Source organism: Capra hircus, chromosome 1 (genome assembly GCF_001704415.2).
Source record: "Capra hircus breed San Clemente chromosome 1, ASM170441v1, whole genome shotgun sequence".
NCBI classification, from domain to species: Eukaryota; Metazoa; Chordata; class Mammalia; order Artiodactyla; family Bovidae; genus Capra; species Capra hircus.
The window spans coordinates 106652446-106678430 of NC_030808.1; the positions used below are offsets into that span (position 1 = coordinate 106652446).

General features: G+C 38.4%; 1 protein-coding gene across 6 annotated transcripts in view; it reads left to right on the top strand.

Annotated features, from left to right (window-relative positions):
* IFT80 (intraflagellar transport 80) overlaps positions 1 to 25985 on the top strand; it is a 127517-nt gene that overhangs the window by 39595 nt on the left and 61937 nt on the right. For all 6 annotated transcript variants that reach the window (XM_018048286.1, XM_018048274.1, XM_018048290.1 and 3 more), the window contains 2 exons: positions 2196 to 2285; positions 4078 to 4215. In XM_018048286.1, the coding sequence (XP_017903775.1) occupies positions 2196 to 2285; positions 4078 to 4215 (228 nt within the window). The remainder of the gene's footprint in view (positions 1 to 2195; positions 2286 to 4077; positions 4216 to 25985) is intronic.

Sequence of the window (25985 nt, forward strand, 5' to 3'; positions counted from 1 at the left end):
GCTAGGGGAGAGGACTGGTTCTTCCCGCCTTTAGTCAAAGTCCTTCCATACCATTTATACCCTGAAAATGTTCTTTGAAATCATACAGCAAAAGCAGGCCCAATGAATCTTTTAATTTATAAATATATGATTTGTTTTTGCTGTGCTGTGCTTAGTTGCTCAGTTGTGGCCAATTCTTTGCAACCCCATGGCCTGTAGCCCACCAGGCACCTCTGTTCATGGGGATTCTCCAGGCAAGAATACTGGAATGGGTTGCCATGCCCTCCTCCAGGGGATCTTCCCAACCCAGGGATTGAATCCAGGTCTCCTGAATTGCAGGCAGATTCTTTACTGTCTGAGCCACCAGGGAAGCCCGTGATTTGTTTAGATACCTGTAATTAAGCATATATAAATTAAACTCAGGAAGATGCTTATATCACCATTGATAAAGTTCTGGTTTTGTGGCTCAGTGAAACCTTTGACTCAGGAAATAGTGGAGGGAAAAATTCAGCTAGAGTCAAAGGAGTTAAATGAAATTCATAATTTAATGCAAATCTTCTATTGCTTTTGGAAAACTAAAGCTCCAGCAGTTTTTCCTTGGGTATAAATATATACTCAACTTTAGACTGTTCACAAAAAAGAATGCTTACTTAATTCTTGCTTGTAGAATACAGTTCAAAAGTGTACACTTCATTTCCTTTAAGAGCTTTAGGGACTCTTCTAGAGGCCCAGAACTTGGTTTCATAGGGAAGAAACTTCTGTTTATTTAGTCGATCAGTGAGAATGTGATGAATACTTACTATATCTCAGGCACTGTGTTGAGTGTAAGCCTTGTACTATAACATATTCAAGGTGAAACAGAACATAGTTTCTGCCTTCAAGGAGCTCATGGTTCAAAGGAATTTCACAAAATGCCTAATACCTTAAGAAATAATTGAAAACTGTGTATGCATTATGTATAATGTGTAAATATATGTACTGTATAAGTGATATCCTAAATTATAAGGAAAATTTAAACCATATTTGTTCCTAACATTTAAATATGAAAATTTTATTTTTTTTAGCTTTAAAATAAATAATGTTTGTATATTGAAATTTTTATCTTTACAATTTATTTCAGGAGAGTGGCTTAATTTAAAGTAACTTATGAAAATTATTGCTTTCAAAACATTTGTTTTTGACAGTGTATATTTTTATGTATTTTGAATAAAGCAAGTTATGAATTATTGCTTATTCTTAGGGCTTGCTGCTGCTGCTTATTTGACCCTAATTTGATGTGGGGTTTTTTTCCATATACATGAAGAACAATAGATTGGGAAGGATCTATAGAATGAAAATCCTTGAAATCAGTCACTCTTTGATACAAACTTAGTTGACTCAGACATGAAAACATACCGTATAGTCTTCAAGAAAAATTCTTTTTCATTTATATTATTCAAATATAGTGAAAGATTAATGGCTTTTAATTACATGTGTGGTAATAGCTAAATAAGCACATAAATTATATTTAAGAGTAAGAAGACATCCATATTTACTTTCTAGATTTGCCAATTTTGGTGTGACTTATGTAGATATATATACAAGTATTGTATGTATTCTGTATATGTATAGAATATATCTGTAGAAAGCCTCTTTTTGTTATATAGTGAATACAGCAGAAGGTTCTCAGAGTAGTTAGTGTCTATTCTAAGGACATGAAGGTAAAGAGAATGAATCTTAGGGGAGTGAACAGGAGAGAATAAAGGGAGTAATAAAGAGGATGTCCATGTAGTAGAAGATTTTTTTTTAAAAAGAAAAGAATTAGCAAACAAAAAATGAAAACAGTATCAATAACAGGATTAGCTGTGCAGAGGGAGAAAAACTTGATTTAACTAAGTTTTGGAGTACATAACATATATTCATATTCATTCTGTTATCATCACACAAACTTCAAGCTTGTAATAGATCAACAGCAACTGATTTTCCATCTGGGCTCCAGGCTATTGAGGAGACCTGAAGGATGTAAGTTCCATAATGGATATCATAATGCAAGGTGCTTTTCATTAGTTTAAATCAGAAATGAAACAAACAAATAGCTTGTGCATAATGGCTATGAAAGGAAAATATGAGTTTTCTCAAAGAAGACTAGAGAACACTAGAAAGAGGCTGAAAAAAAAAGTCTTAGAAAGTTTTCAGTGCCCTTGAAGTTATAATTTATATCTTATTTTTTCTCCTAGTGGAAAGCTCATGATGGCATTATTTTAAAAGTAGATTGGAACTCTGTCAATGATTTGATTTTATCTGCTGGCGAAGACTGTAAATATAAGGTATGTAGTGTTTGAATTTATCACCTGGTTGAAAGAATCGAATTTTGGTGAAAAGTATTTCACATATAAGAATATTCTTTAAGTCCTTCACTTTAGCCATACCTTTTAATCTAACAATTTAGGAAATTGTTATTTTGTAATTTTCAGTATCTTAAGTGTTGCCTTTCTCCTTGGCCTATTTCATTGACCTATAAAATTTGACTTAATGAGTAGTAACAGGAATACAATGCCTTGTTTTAGTAACTGGTTTTTCCAGTGGTCATGTATGGATGTGAGAGTTGGGCTGTGAAGAAAGCTGAGCACCAAAGAATTGATGCTTTTGAACTATGATGTTGGAGAAGACTCTTGAGAGTCCCTTGGACTGCAAGGAAATCCAACCAGTCCATTCTGAAGGAGATCAGCCCTGGGATTTCTTTGGAGGGAATGATGCTGAAGCTGAAACTCTAGTACTTTGGCCACCTCATGCAAAGAGTTGACTCATTGGAAAAGACTCTGATGCTGGGAGGGATTGGGGGCAGGAGGAGAAGGGGGCAACGGAGGATGAGATGGCTGGATGGCATCACTGACTCGATGGACGTGAGTCTGAGTGAACTCCGGGAGTTGGTGAGGGACAGGGAGGCCTGGCGTACTGCGATTCATGGGGTTGCAAAGAGTCGGACACGACTGAGCGACTGAAGTGAACTGAAATATATTTAAGGTTTAAAAAGTCAACCATACTGGTTTATTAAATGAAAATCAGCTCCAGACCAAAATAATTTGTGAGGAAGAATAAGATTTATGGTAAATATAGTTGGAGAAAATTTGGTTCAAATAAATACTTTCAGGGAAAGTTGATAGAGCACTTATTGAACAAAAAAATTTAAGCAAAAAACAGAATATGTCAAAACCTTGTTATTAAATTTAAAAGGATTACAATGGGTAGGTTTTAGAATTAATTAAAGACTTAGTAAAATCCAGAATTATCATGGTGTTACTATAACTTTTTCATTGAGATATTTAGATTTCCAGGAATACATCTGCCCCCCCCCCAGCCCCCACAACCTTTGTGGATAGTTCAGTTCAGTTCAGTTCAGTCGCTCAATCGTGTCGACTCTTTGTGACCCCATGAATTGCAGCACGCCAGGCCTCCCTGTCCATCACCAACTCCCGGAGTTCACTCAGACTCGAGTCCATCGAGTCAGTGATGCCATCCAGCCATCTCATCCTCTGTCGTCCCCTTCTCCTCCTGCTCTTAATCCCTCCCAGCATCAGAGTCTTTTCCAATGAGTCAACTCTTTGCATGAGGTGGCCAAAGTACTGGAGTTTCAGCTTCAGCATCATTCCCTCCAAAGAAATCCCAGGGCTGATCTCCTTCAGAATGGACTGGTTGGTTGGATCTCCTTGCAGTCCAAGGGACTCTCAAGAGTCTTCTCCAACACCACAGTTCAAAAGCATCAATTCTTTGGCACTCAACTTTCTTCACAGTCCAACTGTCACATCCATACATGACCACAGGAAAAACCATAGCCTTGACTAGATGGACCTTAGTCGGCAAAGTAATGTCTCTGCTTTTGAATATGCTATCTAGGTTGGTCATAACTTTCCTTCCAAGGAGTAAGCGTCTTTTAATTTTATGGCTGCAGTCACCATCTGCAGTGATTTTGGAGCCTAAACAAATAAAGTAAAGACATGTAATTGCTAATATTATAAAGTGATGATTTCTAAATCTTTACGTGATATTTTATTGGAAGGCAGACTTGTTTGTAATAATGTGGTGACTGTTATAAAAGATTTTTTAAATTCGCTTTTGTAGGTATGGGATAGTTATGGCCGTCCTCTCTACAGTTCTCAACCTCATGAGCATCCTATTACCTCAGTAGCCTGGGCTCCAGATGGAGAATTATTTGCTGTTGGATCATTTCATACTTTACGCTTGTGCGATAAAACTGGGGTAAGACATAGTGATGAGCAATCACAGATGTGCTGTCATAAATGTGATAATGCACAACATACCTATTTCTCAATCTTTAAAAAACATTTTCAGTGATGCATTTGACTGCATCTTTCTGATTTGTCTTCTTAATATATTGGTTTAACCAATTCCAGATTTATAGGACCATTCAACCTCTTTAAGTTCAATTTGAAGACTGAGTATGTTCTCTACTGTCCTTCTGAAAATACTTATTTTAACCATATTTGTGAAAGATAGTAAAGTCTTAAAACTTATGCCCAACCACATAGAGAGTTGAGTTTTGAACTTTTTTTTTTATCTGCCAATGTGCTTCATACAAAAATTTTGGTTGCATATTTTTGGCAAGGAATTGATAGTAAATTTTTTAAATGGTCATTTTAAAACCAAAGATTTCATATTTGAATGCAGGTATGATTTTTCTCTCATAAGAGAGTATGCCCTGTATACAAATTCTGTTTAAAACATAGGCAAACAACCTAGCTCAGCGGCGTTTACCATTGTACTTAGAGAATGAATTGTTTCATCAAAGTGCTCCCAAGGCAGCAGCATTATATGAGAGACTGTTACATATTGTTCCTGACTATGAGAAAATCATAATTTTTCTGTGGCTTATTTTCCTCAAATGTAAAACAAGACAGTTAATTTAGAATGCAAAAAGCATAAATATGAATTTGCTTTTTTCTGATTTTGGTACCTAAAAATCTAAATATAATTCTCTATTTCTAGAAGCACACAACTTTACTTCTGTTTGACAGATGTTCTCTAGATGTGCATCGTTAACTTTATAATGCTGTCTTAGTTTCAGGTGCATAGCAAAGTGAATCAGTTACACATATACATATGTCCACTCTTTTTAAGTTTCTTTTCCCATACAAGTCATTACAGAGTATTGACTAGAGTTCTCAATATAACACATTTTAACAGTAGTTATTCCTGGAGTTTAAAGTAGTAGGTGATGTTTTTTGAAAATTGCATTTTCTAAAATTTTCAAATAAAAGATATGCTTTGTATAACATTTGAAGAAGGGAACAAAGCTAGATTTATTTTTAAATTTTAATTTGCTTGCAGAATTCATTGGATTCTCTAATCATGTAATTCATCTTTCTTTCCTTTTTAAAAAAAACATTGATTTTTGAAGCTATTTAATTTGTATGTATACGTAATAAGCGATGGAAAATTATTTTTAAGGTGACAGACTAGAACACATATATCTTTATTGGAAAATTATTCTGTTCACTAAGATATAAATGCTGTAAGCATTTTGGGTCAAAAGCAAATTACCTGGGGACTTCCCTGGTGGTTCAGTGGTTAAAATGCCATGCTTCCAATGCAGGGGGCATGGGTTCAAACCCTGGTCAGGGAATTAAGATCCCATATATTGTGTGGCCAATAAATAACTAAAATTAAAAAACAAACAAAAAACCTCAAAACTAAGTTACCTGTATAAGTACTTCCTGTACATCTTTTTTTAAAATGCCAAGCAAAAATTGTCCCTTTGCAGTTTACTTTCTTACTGATAAGATGGGTATTAAATGATTAATTACCCACTCATTTATTTAATTACAGTTGTAATAAATTTTACAAGAAGGTACAGGCTTCTCCTAGTAATGAGAACTAATATCTTTGGGGGGTCAAGGCAAGTTCGAGTGGTGAAAGGTAAGAAGGGCAATGCTTATTGAGATTCTTCACCTTTTCCACTTACCAAGTAAGTGGTGTCAAGTTAAGAGCCTAAAATTTAAGTCAGTGGGTGCTGAATACTTTTCTCACACAACTATTTATATCTTGAAAAAACCTTACTAAGGTTTCTTTTAAGAAGTACATATTCTCATCAGCCTGAAAATGTCACTCGGAAATATAACTCCTTGTTTTTTTCTTTTTTCCTCATAATCAGGCAACTTTAGTTCAGTTCGATAGTTCAGTCATGTCCGACTCTTTGCGACCCCATGAACTACAGCACTCCAGGCCTCCCTGTCCATCACAAACTCCTGGAGTTTACTCAAACTCATGTCCATTGAGCTGGTGATGCCATCTAACCATCTCATCCTCTGTCGTCCCCTCTCCTCCTGCCTTCAATCTTTCCCTGCATGAGGGTCTTTTCAAATGAGTCAGTTCTTCACATCAGGTGGCCAAAGTATTGGAGTTTCAGCTTCAGCAACAGTACTTCCAATGAATATTCAGAACTGATTTCCTTTAGGATGCACTGGTTGGATCTCCTTGCAGTCCAAGGGACTCTCAAAAGTCTTCTCTAACACCACAGTTCAAAAGCATCAATTCTTCGGTGCTCAGCTTTCTTTATAGTCTAACTCTCACATCCATACATGGCTACTGGAAAAAGCATATCCTTGACTAGACAACAGTTAGAACTGGACATGGAACAATAGACTGGTTCCAAATAGGAAAAGGAGTACGTCAAAGCCGTATATTGTCACCCTGCTTATTTAACTTATATGCAGAGTACATTGTGAGAAATGCTGGGCTGGAGGAAGCACAAGCTGGAATCAAGATTGCTGGGACAAATATCAATAACCTGAGATATGCAGATGACACCGCCCTTATGGCAGAAAGTGAAGAGGAACTAAAAAGCCTCTTGATGAAAGTAAAAGAGGAGAGTGAAAAAGTTGGCTTAAAGCACAACATTCAGAAAACTAAGATCATGGCATCTGGTCCCATCACTTCATGTCAAATAGCTGGGGAAACAGTGGAAACAGTGGCTGACTTTATTTTTCTGGGCTCCAAGATTGCTGCAGATGGTGATTGCAGCCATGAAATTAAAAGACACTTACTCCTTGGAAGGAAAGTATGACCAACCTAGACAGCATATTAAAAAGCAGATACATTCCTTTGCCAACAAAGGTCCGTCTAGTCAAGGCTATGGTTTTTCCAGTGGTCATGTATGGATGTGAGAGTTGGACTATAAAGAAAGCTGAGCACAGAAGAATTGATGCTTTTGAACTGTGGTGTTGGAGAAGATTCTTGAGAGTCCCTTGGACTGCAAGGAGATCCAACTAGTCCATTCTAAAGGAGATCAGTCCTGGGTGTTCATTGGAAGGACTGATGTTGAAGCTGAAACTCTAATACTTTGGCCATCTGATGTGAAGAGCTGGCTCATTGGAAAAGACCCTGATGCTGGCAGGGTTTGTGGGGGCAGGAAGAGAAGAGGACAACAGAGGACGAGATGGCTGGATGGCATCACCGATTCGATGGACATGGGTTTGGGTAGACTCAGGGAGTTGGTGATGGACAGGGAGGCCTGGCTTGCTGGCGTTCATGGATTGCAAATAGTCAGACATGACTGAGCGACTGAACTGAACTGAACTGAACTGACTAGACAGACCTTTGTTGGCAAGTAATGTTTCTGCTTTTAATATGCTGTCTAGGTTGGTCATGATTTTTCTTCCAAGGAGTAAGTGTCTTTTAATTTCGTGGCTGCAGTCTCCATCTGTGGTGATTTTGGAGCCCCCCAAAATAAAGTCAGCCACTGTTTCCACTGTTTCCCCATCTATTTGCCATGAAGTGATGGGACCGAATGCCATGATCTTAGTTTTCTGAATGTTGAGCTGTAAGCCAACTTTTTCACTCTCCTCTCACTTTCATCAAGAGGCTCTTTAACCTTTCCCTTCTGCAAGGGATCTTCCCAATCTAGGGTTCGAACCCAGGTCTCCTGCATTGCAGGTGGATTCTTTACCAGGTGAACCACAAGGGAAGCCCAAGAATACTGGAGTGGGTAGCCTACCCCTTCTCCAGTGGATCTTCCCAACCTAGAAATCGAACCGGGGTCTCCTGCATCGCAGGGGATTCTTTACCAACTGAGCTGTCAGGGAAGCCCAATCTGCAACTTAAAGTTGTATAATTAATAGTAGTAATCATTTATCCAGGGCCAGATTCTGTGGAAGAATGTCAGTGGTAGAGATTATAAAAATCTGAGGAAGGATATGTATCCTAGCATTTGCTCCAAATTTATTATTTCTATTTTGAGAGCTGTTTTGAGAGCTCTTCACAAATTTTTAGTTGAGTGCAGTTTTCTTAAAAATTCTTTCTAGGTTTTCTTGAGAGAAATTAGATAGTAATTTTATAATATAAGCTTTAAAATGTGATGTTGATAAACTTTCAGGTTATCTGTGAAATAATAAACCAAGAAAAATATGGTTTTTGTAAACATTTTCTTTTAATGTTTTTCAAGAAATATTTGTAATGGGGAGAAAAAAGATCAAATGCTCAAATAATAGGTTTTGGTTTGAATGTATTCCTTAGCATGCATGTATGTAACCTGACTGATGAAAGAAATATTTGAAAAAGCAGAAATTTTTGTATTTTTATCTAGGTACATCACTGCAACTCAGTTGTTATATAGTAAATCTAATATTCTCACTAACTTTCATCATTAAGATTGGAATTTTTAAATAAAGACTCTCACTAAGCTGATATGAAACTCTGGTTCCTATTTACATCTTCTATTTAGGAAGGCAAGTTAACCTATATTGGTTCAGAACTCACATCCTGGCTAACTTTTACAGACTGTGGTTCAAATACAATTTTCATTTTCAGAGTCATTGCAGCACTATTCTGGTTTGCCCTACTTGTTTTCAACCCAGAGGCAAATTTGTCATGGTTTTACTGTGCTTATTCAAGTCAGTTGCACGTATAGGCTGTTTGATGGTGTTCCAAGGGCTTCATAGTAGTGTTAGTCGCTCAGTTGTGTCCAACTCTTTGCAACCCCATGACTGTATCTTTCCAGACTTCTCTGTCCATGGGATTCTCCAGGCAAGAATACTGGAGTGGGTTGCCATTCCCTTCTCCAGAGGAGCTTCTCAATCCAAAGATCAAAGCCAGGTCTCCTGCATTGCAGGCAGATTCTTTACCATCTAAGCTGCAGGGAAGGGCTTTGTACCAGTCTCTTAACTTCTTCCACTCCAGGTCCTACCCCAGATTGTGCATAGAGGGAGTTGTATGTTGCCTCTTTGCTGTCATTAGTGTAAATTAGAGATGGTAGACCAGGACCCCACTGGACAGCCTTCACAGTACTCAATGGAGATGGCCTCTGCTTCAGTATTACAGGGCTGGAGTGGTCTGAGAGGCTCTAGCTCACAGACTCTACAGTACCTGGTGGGGAGGGAGAAAGGTGCTCCCTCTGCTCACTTGAGTGCAGAGCAGGAATGTTCCACAGGGCTCCATCCCACTGTCTCCACAGCACGCAGTGCCATGGCTTCTTTCATTGTGATTGGAGAAGGGTAGTTTTGTCCAAAGTGTTCTGTCTTGCATTGCAGTCCCTCTCCCCAGCCCCTTGACCAGAGAATAAGCATTACTTAGTGCTTGTTTTGTCTCATATACTACTTAGAGTTAATATAATGCCATTTCATGTAAAATATAAGAACCTTGCATGCATGTTGTTCCATTTACCCACCTCTCCTCTATAGTTGTACCACATATCACAGTGAGTTATAATTTTTACTTTTAAAAGCCATTCATTTTAAAGAAATTAAGAGAAAGAGGAAAGAAAGAAATGTTTAATATTTCTAGTGCTCTTCATTTCTTCCTAATTTCCAGTCAATATAATTTTTCTTCAACCTAAAAATCTTCCTTTAGGCTTATCTCATAGTATATAAGACTTCCCTGGTGGCTCAGATGGTAAAGAATCCACCCACAATGCAGGAGATCTGGGTTAGATCCCTGGGTTGGGAAGATCCCTGGAGGAGGGCATGGCAAACCACTCCAGTATTCTTGCCTGGAGAACCCCCATGGACAGAGGATCCTAGTGGGCTGCAGTCCATGGGGTCATAAAGAGTCAGACATGACTGAGCGCCTAAGCACACACACAACATAGCACATAACTGCTGGTGATGAATTTTCTTTTTGTTTTTCTGAAAATGTTTTTATTTTTCTCTTCACTGGATTTATAATTCTGGACTGACAGAGTTTTTTGTCCTTTCTTTCAGTGCTTTAAAGATGTTGCTCCACTCTCTTTTGGTCTGTATTATTTTTGATGAGAAATAAGTGACTATTGGTATCATTGCTCTCCTGAATGTAAGGTGGCCTTTACTTCTGGCTGGTTTGCAGATACTCAGTTTGTCTTTGCTTTCCAACAGTTTGATAGGGTATGACTTTCTTTGTATTTGTCATGTTTTGGATGCTCTATACTTCTTGAATATGTAAGTTTATGATTTCATCAAATGGGAAATTTTGGCCATTATTTTTTTGAATTTTGTGACCCATTCTTTGTTTCCTTCCCTGCTGGAGGCCCAATTAAAATTTTTTTAGACCTTTGATTTCTAAAAAATCAGGTCACTAAGGCTCTGTTCACATTTCTTCAATCTTTTTTCCCTCTCACTTCTAGAAATTTATCTGAAGAGATCATTGAACATGTACACAATGATGTATGCATAACGATCTCATCACAGTATCATAATAGTAAAAATCAGAAACAAGTTGTGTCCATAAGTGGGAGTCTGATTAGGTTATTATTCTATATACTCAAAATGGAATATCCTCAATTAATTAAAAGTGGGGAAGAGGGATTATGTTTAATAACCTGGAAAGCTATATATAGTAATTTATTTAGTAAAAAAACAAAAAACATTTTATTTTGTGATCTCACTTACATAAAATTGTATACCAACATCTCTCTGGAATCTAATCCAAAAGTTATAGCAACCAGGAGTAATGCTTAATGTAAAAAAGAACAAGGATGCTAAATTTTGGTAAGAAAGCACTATGGCATTTTTTTGTTTACCTGCCTACCATCTGCCATTTCTAGCTTGGCAGTGACCTTGGGGACAGAAGCCTATGTTCTAGTATAGCTTGTTGATGTCAGTATGGTTTGTTGTTGTTGTTCAGTTGCTAAGTTGTGTCCGACTCTTTGTGACCCCGTTGACTGCAGTACACCAGGCTTCCCTGTCCTTCAGTGTCTTCCATAGTTTGCTCAAATTAATGTCCATTCAGTTGGTGATGCTATCTAACCATCTTATCCTCTGGTGCCGTGTCTCCTTTTGTGTTCAGTCTTTCCCAGCATGAGGGTCTTTTCCAATGAGTTGGCTCTTCCCATCAGGTGGCCAAAGTATTAGAGCTTCAGCTTTAGCATCAGTCCTTCCAATGAATATTCAGGACTGATTTCCTTTAGAATTGAATGGTTTGATCTCCTTGCAGTGCAAGACTCTCAAGAGTCTTCTCCAGCTCCACATTTCGAAAGCATCAATTGTTCAGTGCTTAGCCTTCATATGGTCCAGCTCTCACATTCATACATAACTGCTGGAAAAACCATAGCTTTGACTATACTGAATTTTGTTGACAAAGTGGTGTCTTTGCTTTATGATATGCTGTCTAGGTTTGTCTTAGCTTTCTTTCCAAGGAGTACCATGTCCTTAAAAAACTATAGTTGTACTTTTTGACCCTTTTGGTGATTCCCCTGAGAGACCAGCATAAAGGCTTGTCTTTGTTTTGCCTTCCTTGGAAATCTCTCAGAGCTGGAGAGGCTACCCATGTGGCATCTGTTGAAAGCATGTGAAGACATACTATGCACAGCCACTTGGAACAAGGGTTGGTGAATGGGGCAGGCAGCAGATAGACCAAAAAAACCTGGGAAGAAAGAGGCTGAGACAGAAGATATATGGAAAAATAAGGGCATCGGAGAGCTGTCACATATACTGAGATTTCAGTGTGCAACACACATGCTCATGGCTAGACACACAGGACTTTAGAGGTGTGTCATTGGCAGACTTTTGAGTTCTGCACAGGCAGGAGGTGAAGGCCAAGGCAGAATTATAGGTGGCCTGGCCAAGTGTTGAAGGAGTGCCCCAGCTCAGAGCCGATTGGGAAAGAGTGGGAAAGTATTTTTTTCTTTCTGTTGACTTTTTCAGGTTGCTGGCTGATCACTGAGATAACAGAATGGAGACTTCAGTGCCTGTACATGAAGGGAGTACAATCTTTGCAAAGATAATTTGGAAAAATCACTAAATGAGCAGATGACTACTGTCCTCAAAAAGCAGCAGCAGCATCCCTGGGGAGGGAGGAAGAATTTGATTTCCAGAGTTTAACACATTTTAATATTCAAAAAGGTCTACTTCTTAACAAAAAATGCAAAGTACACAAAATATGGCCCTTTCATAGGAAAAAAAGAAATAGAAACTGTCCCTCCAGAAGTGCATTGTTGGACTTATTAGACAAAGACTTTAAATCAGGTCTTACAGAAATTATAAAAAAAAGAACCAAATAAAAATCTTTAACTGAAAAATAAAATGAGCAAAGAATAAAAGAAGTGCATTGTAAATGCTCCCATAAATCCCAAGTATATTCAATTTCTTTAGTAATGGGTATCATGCAAATAAACATTACAATATAATGCTATTTCCTATTCATCAGAAAATGAGGGAAATGGGCCTCTGTCCCTACAACTTTCCTCAAGTATAATTTGGCAGAGTCTGTCAAGATCCTCGAAATCTTTGACACAGCTATTGTACTTTCAAGGAAGTTTAAAAACACATTGCATATTTATTTGTTCATTTGGTTTCATTATGGCTGAAAGCAAAGAGGAGGAGCTAAAGAGCCTCTTGTTGAAGGTGAAAGAAGAGAGTGAAAAAGCTGGTTTAAAACTCAACATTCAGAAAACTAAGATCATGGCATCTGGTCCCATCACTTCATGGCTTATAGATAGGGAAACAATTGAAACAGTGACAGACTTTATTTTCTTGGGCTCCAAAATCACTGCAGATGGTGACTGAAGTCATGAAATTAAAAGACGCTTGCTCCTTGAAAGAAAAACTATGACAAACCTAGACAGCCTATTAAAAAGCAGACACATTACTTTGCCGACAAAGGTCTATATAGTCAATGTGAAAGTGAAAGTCATTCAGTCGTGTCTGACTCTCTGACCCCATGGACTGTACAGTCCATGGAATTCTCCAGGCCAGAATACTGGAGTGGGTAGCCTTTTGCTTCTCCAGGGGATTTTCCCAACCCAGGGATTGAACTCAGGTCTCCCAGATTGCAGGTGGATTCTTTACCTGCTGAGCCACAGGGAAGCCCAAGAATACTGAAGTGGGTAGTCTATCCCTTCTCCAGCGGATCTTCTGACCCAGGAATCAACTCGAGGTCTCCTGCATTGCAGGTGGATTCTTTACCAACTGAGCTATCAGGGAAGCCCCTGTATAGTCAAAGCTATGGTTTTTCCAGTAGTCATGTATGGATGTGAGAATTGGATCATAAAGAAGGCTGAACACCAAAGAATTGATGCTTTTGAACTGTGGTGTTGGGACTCTTTTGAGAGTCCCTTGGACTGCAAGGAGATGAAACCAGTCAATCCTAAAGGAAATCGGTCTTGAATATTCTTTGGAAGGCCTCTTGCTGAAGCTGAAAAGTTCCATTACTTGGCCACCTGATGTGAAGAGTTAACTCATTAGAAAAGACCTTGATGCTGGGAAAGATTGAAGGCAAGAGGAACAGGGGATGACAGAGGATGAGATGGTTGGATAGCATCACCGACTCAGTGGACATGAGTTTGAGCAAGCTCTGGGAGATGGTGAAGGACAGGGAAGCCTGGTGTGCTGCAATCTGTGGGGTTGCAAAGAGTCAGACATGACTGAACAACAACAACAAAATTTTCATATTTGTTAATTCCTTTACAAATATTTATTGTCTGTTATGTACCAGGCACTTGCCCTCAGTGTTAAAGAAACAGCAGTAAACAAAACACATTCCCTGCTCTTAAAAGAGTTTTTACTCCAGCAGACAAGACTATAAAAAACAAGATAAATACATATTATGTAATAAATGTTATAAAAAATAAAGCTACAAAAGAGAGATGGCATTATTTTAGAAGCGGTTAGCGAATATCAGGCACAAACTGTAATTTCCTGTAATATTCCACAATAAATTTTATTTTTACTATTAATTTTTAAAAATGCATGATTCAAAGATATAAAATAAAAACTTTAGTTATTATAAGTTATTCCCAGGTGGTGCTTAGTGGTGACCTGTCTGCCAATGCAGAAGTCCCGGGTTCGATCCGTGGTTTGGGAATATCCCCTGGAGGAGGAAATGGCAACCCACCCTAGTATTCTTTCCTGGAAAATTCCATGGACAGAGGAGCCTGGTGGGCTACAGTCCATGGGGTTGCAAATAGTCGACTGAAGCGACTTAGCATACTTTATAAATTATAAATAAGTACACAGGATATATTAATTAATTGCATTGTATTACATTAAGTGGAACAGAATTCAAGGGAAAAGAGCTGAACATAAAAAGTTTTCTTGAACAGATTTTAAATTAACTGATGTTGTTGCTTGTATTTATCAGTAGGTGGTGCTATTGCTTGTGTAAGAGAACTTTTTTCATTTGCTCTGTTCTTGAATATCAGTTAGTCATTATAATAATAATACTTCCCTCCATTCATTCATTCTCCCATTCAATGAGTATAATTGTTATGATTCATCATCTTCAGTAACTGGTCTTACTGCTGTATATAACTTTTCATTGTCAGTTATGTATGTCAACACATGTAATTCGACATGCAATTTGCTAATTGCTGGTATATTAGATTATTGATCTTAAAAATTATTAATTAGTGTGCCCTAAAGAGAAACTTTGCATCTGTTTTCTTTCCCGCTTAAACTTAGTTTGTGAACACATAATTTTACGAATTCAATTAATCTAGCTTGGCTAAAGATATGTACTTTTGAGGATCCTTTTTCATGTCTGACTCTTTGCAACCCTGTGGACTGTAGCTGGCCAGGCTTCTCTATCCATGGGGATTCACCAGGCAAGAATACTGGAGTGAGTTGCCATGCCCTCCTCCAGGGGATCTTCCCAACCCAGGAATCAAACCCAAGTCTTCCACACTGAGGGCACATTCTTTACCGTCTGAGCCACCAGGGAAGTCCAGTATATTTATATACAAGTAGTAAAGAGAAGAGTGAGTTTGACATTTCAGAGGTACTTGTAAAAGTTGTTATAGTTAAGTCATGTTTTTTAGTTTAAATAACTCTTATTTCCCTATTGGGAAATAACCCCCATGCCTGAGCAGTTTGACAGAATACAGGAGAAAAAAAAGGTATCTTCCCTTAAAGGTACATAATATTCTTTTGATAGGATAATGCTTTAAAGACAAATTCTGAATTATTCTCTGCCTTATGCTGTTTAGTATAATTGCTTATTTTTTATTTTAATGTAGAAATAGTATTGATATGTTTGTAGAGCCCTGGAGTCTAGACTCCAATTGTGAATTTACAAATTACAAAATTAAAGGCTCTTTTTGGACCTTCAGGTTCTTCATCTATAAAATAGATGAGCTGGGCTAAGTGATCATCTCTCTTCTTTCAGCCCCACAGTTCTATGATGCCTTTCCCGTGGGCACCGGACATACCGCTTGCTTCCTCTTATGAGCAGTATTAGTGTGGTGCTTCTTTGTTTTTTAGTGTAAGGTTTGTACAGAGGGGTGGGCTTCCCAGGTGTTGCTAATGGTAAAGAACTTGCCTGCCAGTGCAGGAGACGTGGGTTTGATCCCTGGGTCTGGAAGATCCCCTGGAGAAGGGCAGGGCAACCCGCTCTAGTACTTTTGCCTGGAGAATCCCATGGACAGTTCCTGTGGTCTCAAAGAGTCGGACACAACTATAGCGACTTAGTACTCAGGCATAAGAGGAGGTAGTGCTGTACATACGGTGCCAGAAGTGGGAAGAACTCAGGCAGTGCTAGAGAAGCATGGCTGATCCTATAACTTCAGACTATTTATCATGTATTTTATTATAGTTGGATGCAAGTAGCAGAAACCGTTGATCAAAAAGAGCAATTTCCTCTAAGGTTACAGAGTTATCTTCCAGAAGCCAGACCTCAGGAAACTGCAGTGCTAAGAAAACACAGAACATGGTCCTTTTGTGCATTTTGCCTCTGCTTCTCCCTACTTATCCCTCTTTGTCCTTTCCCAGCAAACTGACCCCTCGCCCAGCCCTCCCCAGTTTACCTGCTTGAAGGTGACCAGTGTTAACAGTTCTCAAGTGTCCATCTCTATACAAGAGAGCTGCCAGACTGAAATAAGAAGCTTAGTCCTAGTTTTAAACACCTTTAGAGAAGAAGTTACTGGCCCAGCCTGGTCTAATCAGATATGTCTAGGCAGGTTGGGGTATGCCGCATAAAAATGGCCATCAAGAGTCTAGCAGTAACTGTGGGGATCCCTGGAGAGGGCCAGAGCTTAGAAAATGGGGGAGGGAGACCGCCAACCCAGGAGGTTGCTATTTGTGTTTCAAAGCCTCCTTAGCCATATTCGCCAAAAATTTTCAGTTTTAATCCTCTGAGAGTTTTTCTTCTTACATGAGTAAATTTCTGCTTTTATAATGAGAGTTATATTTTCAGATTTGCTATAAAACCAACTTTGTTAGAAACCATGAAGTATAAACCATCGAGGGAACTAAACTGCCTTTACATTCTGTTGTCCAGAATTGTGAAATTTGGTAAGCAATACAAAATCAGAATTCTATTACAGAATTTACTTTTAATCATTTAAAAATCGGTACCTAACACGTAGGAGGTGTTCTATAAATGTTGCATTTTAATGCATCATCGTACAGACAAAATGTTTTCGGTTTTAGTGACTTACATTCACTCAATTGATGTAACTCAGTTAATGGCTTACATTGCAGCATTTTGACTAGTTTTTCTAGAATTGACCCAGTTAGTCAGTTTGGTTGATGTTTTTGAGAAAGCTAGTTTAAAATTTGTAAATCTTTGGCTTTTAATTTGTTCCTTTGATTTTTTTTTTTAATTTTAAAACTCATATTTGGTTGAAGTCATAGTTTAAGCTCTGGGAAGAAAGGCTTGCTTCAGGACACAGGCACATTCATTCATTCATCCATTCAGCAGATATTTGTGTGTGTGAGTACTATGTGGTACTCTTGACTCTTCAAATAATAATACCCATACCTGTCAAATGGTAAAGAGTCCGTCTGCAACATGGGAGACCTGGATTCGATCCCTGGGTTGGGAAGGTCCCCTGGAGAAGGCCATGGCAACCCACTCCAGTATTATAGCCCGGAAAATCCCCATGGACAGAAGAGCCTGGCGGGCTACAGTCCATGGAGTCACAAAGAGTAGGACATGACTGAGCGACTGAGCATCCTCTGGGAGTAGCTCACTTTTTCTGAGAGTACTGATATGTAAACAGATAATAAAGTAACTAGTTATTTAATGGCAAAGATTATAACTGTAGGAGAATGAATAAAGAATAGGATAATGATGAGTTTTTAGATATGTCTCTACTCATTTTCCCTGGTGGCTCAGACAGTAAACTATCTCCCTACAATGACGGAGACCAGGGTTCAATCCCTGGGTCAGGAAGATCTCCTGGGGAAGGAAATGGCAATCCACTCCAGTATTCTTGCTTGGAAAATCCCATGGATGGAGGAGCCTGGTAGGCTACAGTCCATGGGGTCGCAAAGAGTCGGACATGACTGAGCGACTTCACTCACGCTCACTACTTATTTTGGATGAAGCTAAATTGGTTAAACTTCCTCTCTGGTGGAGTAACTTTAAAACATTTAAAAAAAAAAAACCTTTTTAAAAATGATCAATAAATCTTGTGTTGTTGATGTTATTTTTCACCAAAAAGCACAAATATGAATTAGCTTTTTTCTGATTTTGGTACTTAAAATCTAAATATAATTCTCTATTTCTAGAATCACAGAACTTCTGTTTGACAAATGTTCTCTAGATGCCCATATGTTTAAATCATGCAGAAGCTCCTGTTAGCACCTGGACCTTTCATGCTCTGACTCCTTACATGCAGTACGTCATTGTTCCTCCACCCTCCATTTGGGTAGAATTGGTAGTTTCCTCTTCTAAAATCTCTCTCATATTTTCTTTTACTTGTAAATATTTCATAAATCAAGCATCCATGTTCACACATTCTGATCAGTCATTGCCAGAGATACCAATCATGTAAAGAAGTCCTTTATTTTGATTAAAGAAAAGATGTTATTTCCTTTTATTTCATTGCCTTCAGTGAAATTACCTTTCCTCTTTTACTTACTCTTCCTTCTTTTAAATAATTCTATAGATTTTTTTCAGCCCACTAGTCCATATCTAATTATTTACACTATCATCTGTTAAGGGCTATAGATTTGACAATTAAAATTGCTCCTTGAGGACTTTCCCCACCCCTCTCCCAGTATTCTGAGATTATCTTTATTTTCTCCAAGGAAGACTCTGTCTCTTAGTCTAATTTTTAATACTATTGGAAAATATTCATGAAAAATGATAGCTTTCTTTTTCTTGATTACAATCTCAATGCTTTTTGTACAGTTTACATGGTAGGATATTAAATGCATGTTTTGCTTAATGTTATAAACTCATTTTGATAACTTTTTCTTTCTAAAAGCAACTTGTTCAAAAAATTTTTAATGTTTTATATATATACATATCCTTAATCCTTCAGTACCACATGAATAATAACCAAGATCCTACTATCACTTGGTGACAATGTCATCTAATTAGTTTAGTTTCTTTCTAGTTGTGAATAGCCTTTTGAAAGTGAAAACCACAAACCACAAACTACTTTTTAAAAGTGTTAAAAATATTGTTTCATGTGTTTATGCTTATATTTGAACCTTTAGGGAAAAAATTAACAAGCTTTTAAAATCCCCAAATTGATTGCTATAATTTTGTGGTAGGCCAGATAATGGGGTTCCCAAAAATGCCCATGCCCTAATCCTGAGAACCTCTGAGTGTTACTTAAAATCCCCAAATTGATTGCTATAATTTTGTGGTAGGCCAGATAATGGGGTTCCCAAAAATGGCCCATGCCCTAATCCTGAGAACCTCTGAATGTTACCTTAAATGGCAAAAGGGACTTTGCAGATACAAATAATGGACCTTTACCTGTAACACCATCCTGGATTACTCAGGTTGACACAAACTAATCATACTACTACTTTAAAGCTGAGACTCTTTCCTGGCTGTGTAAGCGTTTCAAGGAGGAGGAGACATTCGAAGTGAGAGCAACTCAGTCTCTGTTGCTGGCTTTAAAGAAGGAGGAAGGGGACCACAGGCAAGGAGTGCAGGTGGCCTCTAGAACTTTCAGTTTGGGAATGGGGAATCTAGTCCTACAACTAACTGTAGGAAACTAAATTCTGCTAACATCCTGAATGATCAAGGAAATGGATCCTACCCCAAAGCCTCCAAAAAGGAACGCAGCCTTGCCAACACCTCTTTTATCTTCAGTTCAGTTCACTTCAGTTCAGTCGCTCAGTTGTGTCCGACTCTTTGCGACCCCATGAATCGCAGGAGGCCAGGCCTCCCTGTCCATCACCAACTCCTGGAGTTCACTCAGACTCACATCCATCGAGTCAGTGATGCCATCCAGCCATCTCATCCTCTGTCGTCCCCTTCTCCTCCTGCCCCCAATCCCTCCTAGCATCAGGGTCTTTTCCAATGAGTCAGCTCTTCGCATCAGGTGGCCAAAGTACTGGAGTTTCAGCTTTAGCATCATTCTTTCCAAAGAACACCCAGGGCTGATCTCCTTCAGAATGGACTGGTGGGATCTCCTTGCAGTCCAAGGGACTCTCAAGAATCTTCTCCAACACCACACTTCAAAAGCTCCAATTCTTCAGCGCTCAGCTTTCGTCACAGTCCAACTCTCACATCCGTATGCAACCACTGGAAAAACCATAGCCTTGACTAGTCGGACCTTAGTCGGCAAAGTAATGTCTCTGCTTTTGAATATGCTATCTAGGTTGGTCATAACTTTTCTTCCAAGGAGTAAGCGTCTTTTAATTTCATGGCTGCAGTCACCATCTGCAGTGATTTTGGAGCCCCAAAAAATAAAGTCTGACACTGTTTCCACTGTTTCCCCATCTATTTCCCATGAAGTGATGGGACCAGGTGCCATGATCTTCATTTTCTGAATGTTGAACTTTAAGCCAACTTTTTCACTCTCCTCTTTCACTTTCATCAAGAGGCTTTTTAGTTCCTCTTCACTTTCTGCCATAAGGGTGGTGTCATCTGCATATCTGAGGTTATTGAGATTTCTCCCAGCAGTCTTGATTCCAGCTTGTGCTTCTTCCAGCCCAGCGTTTCTCATGATTTACTCTGCATAGAAGTTAAATAAGCAGGGTGACAATATACGGCCTTGACGTACTCCTTTTCCTATTTGGAACCAGTCTGTTGTTCCATGTCCAGTTCTGACTGTTGCTTCCTGACCTGCATATAGCTTTCTCAAGAGGCAGGTCAGGTGGTCTGGTATTCCCATCTCTTTCAGAATTTTCCACAGTTTATTGGGATCCACACAGTCAAAGGCTTTGGCATAGTCAATAAATCAGAAATAGATGTTTCTCTGGAACTCTCTTGCTTTTTCCATGATCCAGTGGATGTTGGCAATTTGATCTCTGGTTCCTGTGCCTTTTCTAAAACCAGCTTGAACATCAGGGAGTTCCCGGTTCACGTACTGCTGAAGCCTGGCTTGGAGAATTTTGAGCATTACTTTACTAGTGTGTGAGATGAGTGCAATTGTGCAGTAGTTTGAGCATTCTTTGGCATTGCCTTTCTTTGGGATTGGAAGGAAAACCGACATTTTCCAGTCCTGTGGCCACTGCTGAGTTTTCCAAATTTGCTGGCATATTGAGTGCAGCACTTTCACAGCATCATCTTTCAGGATTTGAAATAGCTCAACTGGAATTCCATCACCTCCACTAGCTTTGTTCGTAGTTGATACTTTCTAAGGCCCATTTGACTTCACATTCCAGGATGTCTGGCTCTAGGTGAGTGATCACACCACTGTGATTATCTTGGTCTTGAAGATCTTTTTTGTACAGTTCTGTGTATTCTTGCCACCTCTTCTTAATATCTTCTGCTTCTGGTAGGTCCATACCATTTCTGTCCTTTATTGAGCCCATCTTTGCATGAAATGTTCCCTTGATATCTCTGATTTTCTTGAAGAGATCTCTGGTCTTTCCCATTCTGCTGTTTTTCCCTATTTCTTTGCATTGATCGCTGAAGAAGGCTTTCTTATCTCTCATTGCTATTCTTTGGAACTCTGCATTCAGATGCTTATATCTTTCCTTTTCTCCTTTGCTTTTCGCTTCTCTTCTTTTCACAGCTATTTGTAAGGTCTCCTCAGACAGCCATTTTGCTTTTTTGCATTTCTTTTCCATGGGGATGGTCTTGATCCCTGTCTCCTGTACAATGTCATGAACCTCCATCCATAGTTCATCAGGCACTCTATCTATCAGATCTAGTCCCTTAAATCTATTTCTCACTTCCACCTTATTATCATAAGGGATTTGATTGAGGTCATACCTGAATGGTCTAGTTGTTTTCCCTACTTTCTTCCATTTAAGTCTGAATTTGGCAGTAAGGAGTTCAGGATCTTTTATCTTAGTTTAGTGAAATCTGTGTGGGATTTATGACCTATGAACCTGTAAGATAATAAAGCTGTGTTGTTTCAAGCCTCAGCGTTCATGGTAATTTGTTACGGCAATACTAGAAAACCACCTTTATAACTGTGGTACAAAGCCAGTCTTAGCAGTGAGTTATGTGGGTGGTGTTTGGGGAAGGTTTTCACCCCCTCTTTATTAATGACAAACTTTCTCCTATTAGCTTTATTGGTTTGCTTTAACAATTTGTTATTTCTTGAAATAGTTTCATGGGAGTAATATACTGAACTTATTATTATCAGGATCTTTTCTGAGTAATTTGGTTAGCTGAGAGTAGATTTTGGGTGAGAGTGTGAAAAGAGAGGCATGGATACTGTTACCAGGGAAATGGGTTTTAATGGGGAGAATTTGGGGCTAGCCATAGAATACTATGGGTATTTGGGGAGGTGCCAGTGATATTTGCCCAAGACAAAACTAAACTGGCTAGCCTCACAACTTTTCAAGACTGACTGCATTTAGACAAAAAATACAGGCATGCCTCAGAGATATTGCTAGCGATATTTCAAGTTTGGTTCTAGACCATCACAATAAAGCAAATATCACAATAAAAGGAGTCACATGCGCTTTTTGGTTTCCCAGTGCATATAAAAGTTATGTGTATACTATACTATAGTCTATTAAGTACGTAACAGCATTATATTTTTGAAAAAACTATGTGCATATCTTAATTAAAAAATAATTAGTTAAATAATAATTGGTTGATTAAAAAAACTGCTAACCATCATCTAAGCCTTCAGTGGTCATAATTTTTTTTGCTGGTGAAGGGTCTTGCCTCAGTGTTGATGCCTGCTGATTAACGAGGGTGGTGGTTGCTGAAGGCTGGGGTGGCTGTTGCAATTTTGAAAAATAAGAATTAATTGACTCTTCCATCACAAACAATTTGTAGCATGCAGTGCTATTTGATAGCATTTTATCCACAGTAGAAATTCTTTCAAAATTGGAGTTAATCCTCTTAAACCCTGCCACTGCCTCATTAAACAAGTTCATTTTATATTCTAAACCCTTTATTCTCATTTCTATAATCTTCACAGCATCTTCCCTAGGAGTAGATTCCACCTCAAAAAACCACTTTCTTTGCTCATTCAGAAGAAGCAACTCTTCATCCATTAAATTTTAATTATGAGATTGTAGTAATTCAGACACATCTTCAGGCTCCAGTTATAATTCTGGTTCTCTTGCTATTTCCACCACATCCTCAGTTACAATGGTAGCATCAAAAATCACTGATCATTGACCAATGTAACAAATACCATAATAATTTAAAAATTTGAAATATTGCTAGAAACACCAAAATGTGACAGACATGAGATGGGCAAACGTTATTGGAAAACTGTTGCTTGATAGACTTGCTAAGCACAGGGTTGCCACAAACCTTTAATTTTTGAAAAATACAACATCTGCAATGAGCAAGAAAGTAAAGTGCAGCAAAACAAAGTAAGCTTGTTTATTGCTAAATCTCTCAAAAGCGTGACAGCAGCTGACTGTGTGTTCTTGTTCAGTGGCATAGTGCTTCTTCATAGACAGCTCAAAATAGCATTGGTGTTTCACTTGGATGAGTTATTGTGAATGCAAATTATTCCATAAACTTCTTTTACAATAACTACTATTTCTATTATTTTTCTTCTGTTTTTTACTCATTCATACTGTTTTTTTAAATAAATTATTTTCACTTAGCCAAGTCAAAAGTAGTTTATGTTTATGTTTTCATATTCTGTATTCTAAGAAAACCGTGTTAGCTACGATTTATTGCTTGGAATTCTGAAAAAGATAGAAAACCTCACCAGTATGGTCAAGTGCTTCTCAAAAGTATCACTGATAGGTAAATGTGGTATCAGGCTTCTAAGATCATAAAAAAAGAATTCCCAAATCACCAACAAAGGCCTGTAAGTAAGACAGGCCAATCTGAGAACAGCAGCTGAAATGGGAAAGACAGTTCCATGGAATCCAATTCTAAGTGCTGAGGGATCATGACAGGATCTGGCAGTGCTGGAGATGTCTGGGTCTAATGTACTCTTGAAACTAACAAGTCAAGCTTCCTCTTGGTGCAAAGCCCTGTGCTACAGAGATTGCTGAGATGAAAATTCAGTTTGATTACAACAGAGACAATTGAGCAAAGATGAGAATGGATCCAGATAAAATTGTGGAAGAAGCAGAGAATGCCCATCTCAAAAACTGGAGGCTCTTTTTTTTTTTTTCAATCACTGCAAGAAAACAACAGAAGAGAGAGCTCTAGAGCTATCCTGCTGGGACATTCCTCCCTCCCATGAGTGTACAGGAAAACCCTTTTCACTTGAAAATGAGCAGATCAGGGCCACAGTCAAATCATAATGTTACCAAAGACAACGAAAGCATGCCATAAAGAGACAAGCACTGCAACCAATTAATTCAGAAGAAGTTGAAGGATATTAAAAACATGACAAAAGCTATGAAATAATCATGTAAATCAGAACTAGGAAAAGTAGGAAATGAGGTGATGGGAAAATGCGAGATTTTTAAGGAGAGGTGACAGAACTTAGGAGGGAGTTATTTTAAAAAGGAAAAATTATTACAGCAGTGAAGACCAGAAGGAATATAAGAGCAAATGAACAAGGTGGATACCTTAAGATAAATAGAATGTGAAATGGAAGCAAGGAAATTGCAAAAGAGATATGAAGTTTGATAGGAAGTGATACAGAAGATAGAGGAAGTTTGATGTAAATTATATAAATATGCCTATGTATATAATAAGCATCTTTAAAGGAGAGACCCAAAGCAATGAACAGAAAAATACTAAAAGCCACTATTCAAGAAAGATTTCCTCAAACATAAGAGATTTGAATTTGATATTGAAAAGGCATACCCAATATACCCAGGACAACTACCCAGATGGCCAACACCCAGGTATACGCTAATATAACTATAGGACTTTAAAGAAGAAAAAAGTCCTGTGACATACAAGGAAAAGAGCAAATCACTCATAAAGGGAGGAAACTCAGAATGCCATCAGGCTTAAATAGTGTCACTGTACAATGGTTAACATAGGATACTACAGGTATTCTGTCTTTTAGAATAAAGGTCCATAAGCATACTGGTATAAACATGCAAGAACTCAAGGAATGTTATTCCCATTAGTGTTTTAAGGAGTTTATAGGGGAATTAGGTTCAGAGTAACAATCCAAAACTCACATGTATGCATATACAGAGTATATTAAACATATTATGTATTAAACATATATTAAACATAAAAACATATTGATCATACTATCAGTAGCTGTAAAAGAAGGTGTATATCCATATATTATACTACAATAGATCATGTCTTAATATTGGACATATTTGTACCACCACTTCTACCCCTTTCATAGATAAATGCTAGTGCATGTTGGAGAAGGCAATGGCACCCCACTCCAGTACTCTTGCCTGGAAAATCCCGTGGATGGAGGAGCCTGGAAGGATGCAGCCCATGGGGTTGCGAAGAGTCGGACACGACTGAGCGACTTCACGTTCACTTTTCACTTTCATGCATTGGAGAAGGAAATGGCAACCCACTCCAGTGTTCTTGCCTGGAGAATCCCAGGGACCGGGGAGCCTGGTGGGCTGCCGTCTACGGGGTCGCACAGAGTCGGACACGACTGAAGCGACTCAGCAGCAGCAGTGCATGTGCATGCACACACACACATGACTCTGCACATGCACACTTATGAAGGAAAACAGGATAAAACATAAAATAGTTATCTATATTGAGAGAATGGGCGAGGGGAAAGGGATAGAGGTTGGACTTCCTTGATTATACATTGTTTTATGTATATATTTTTTGGTAAATTAAACTTTGAATCCATGTAAGTATGTTGCATAATTATAAAACAAAGCTAAATTTTTAGAAAGCAATTCCTAAACCCAAAGTAAGTGAAAAAAAAAGTGATACTAATTGTGTGCAGGAGAAGGGGACGACCGAGGATGAGATGGCTGGATGGCATCACGGACTCGATGGACGTGAGTCTGAGTGAACTCCAGGAGATGGTAATGAACAGGGAGGCCTGGCGTGCTACAATTCATGAGGTCGCAAAGAGTCGGACATGACTGAGCGACTGAACTGAACTGAACTGAACTGAATTGTGTACTCAGTCATTTGTATACCTACCTAGAGAGGAGCTAGTTCAAGTGACTAAATGATGTGATTTTCTGTTCCTTGTGCTTACAGTGGAGACATAACAGAAAATTATCCTACCACATTGGAAAACATTTTGGCAGTTCCTTAAAATGTTAAATTAAACATAGAGTTACCATAGACACTTCAGTTCCATTCCTAGTCATGTGCCCAAGAGAAATTAAAACATATTCACACAGTAACCTATACATAAATAT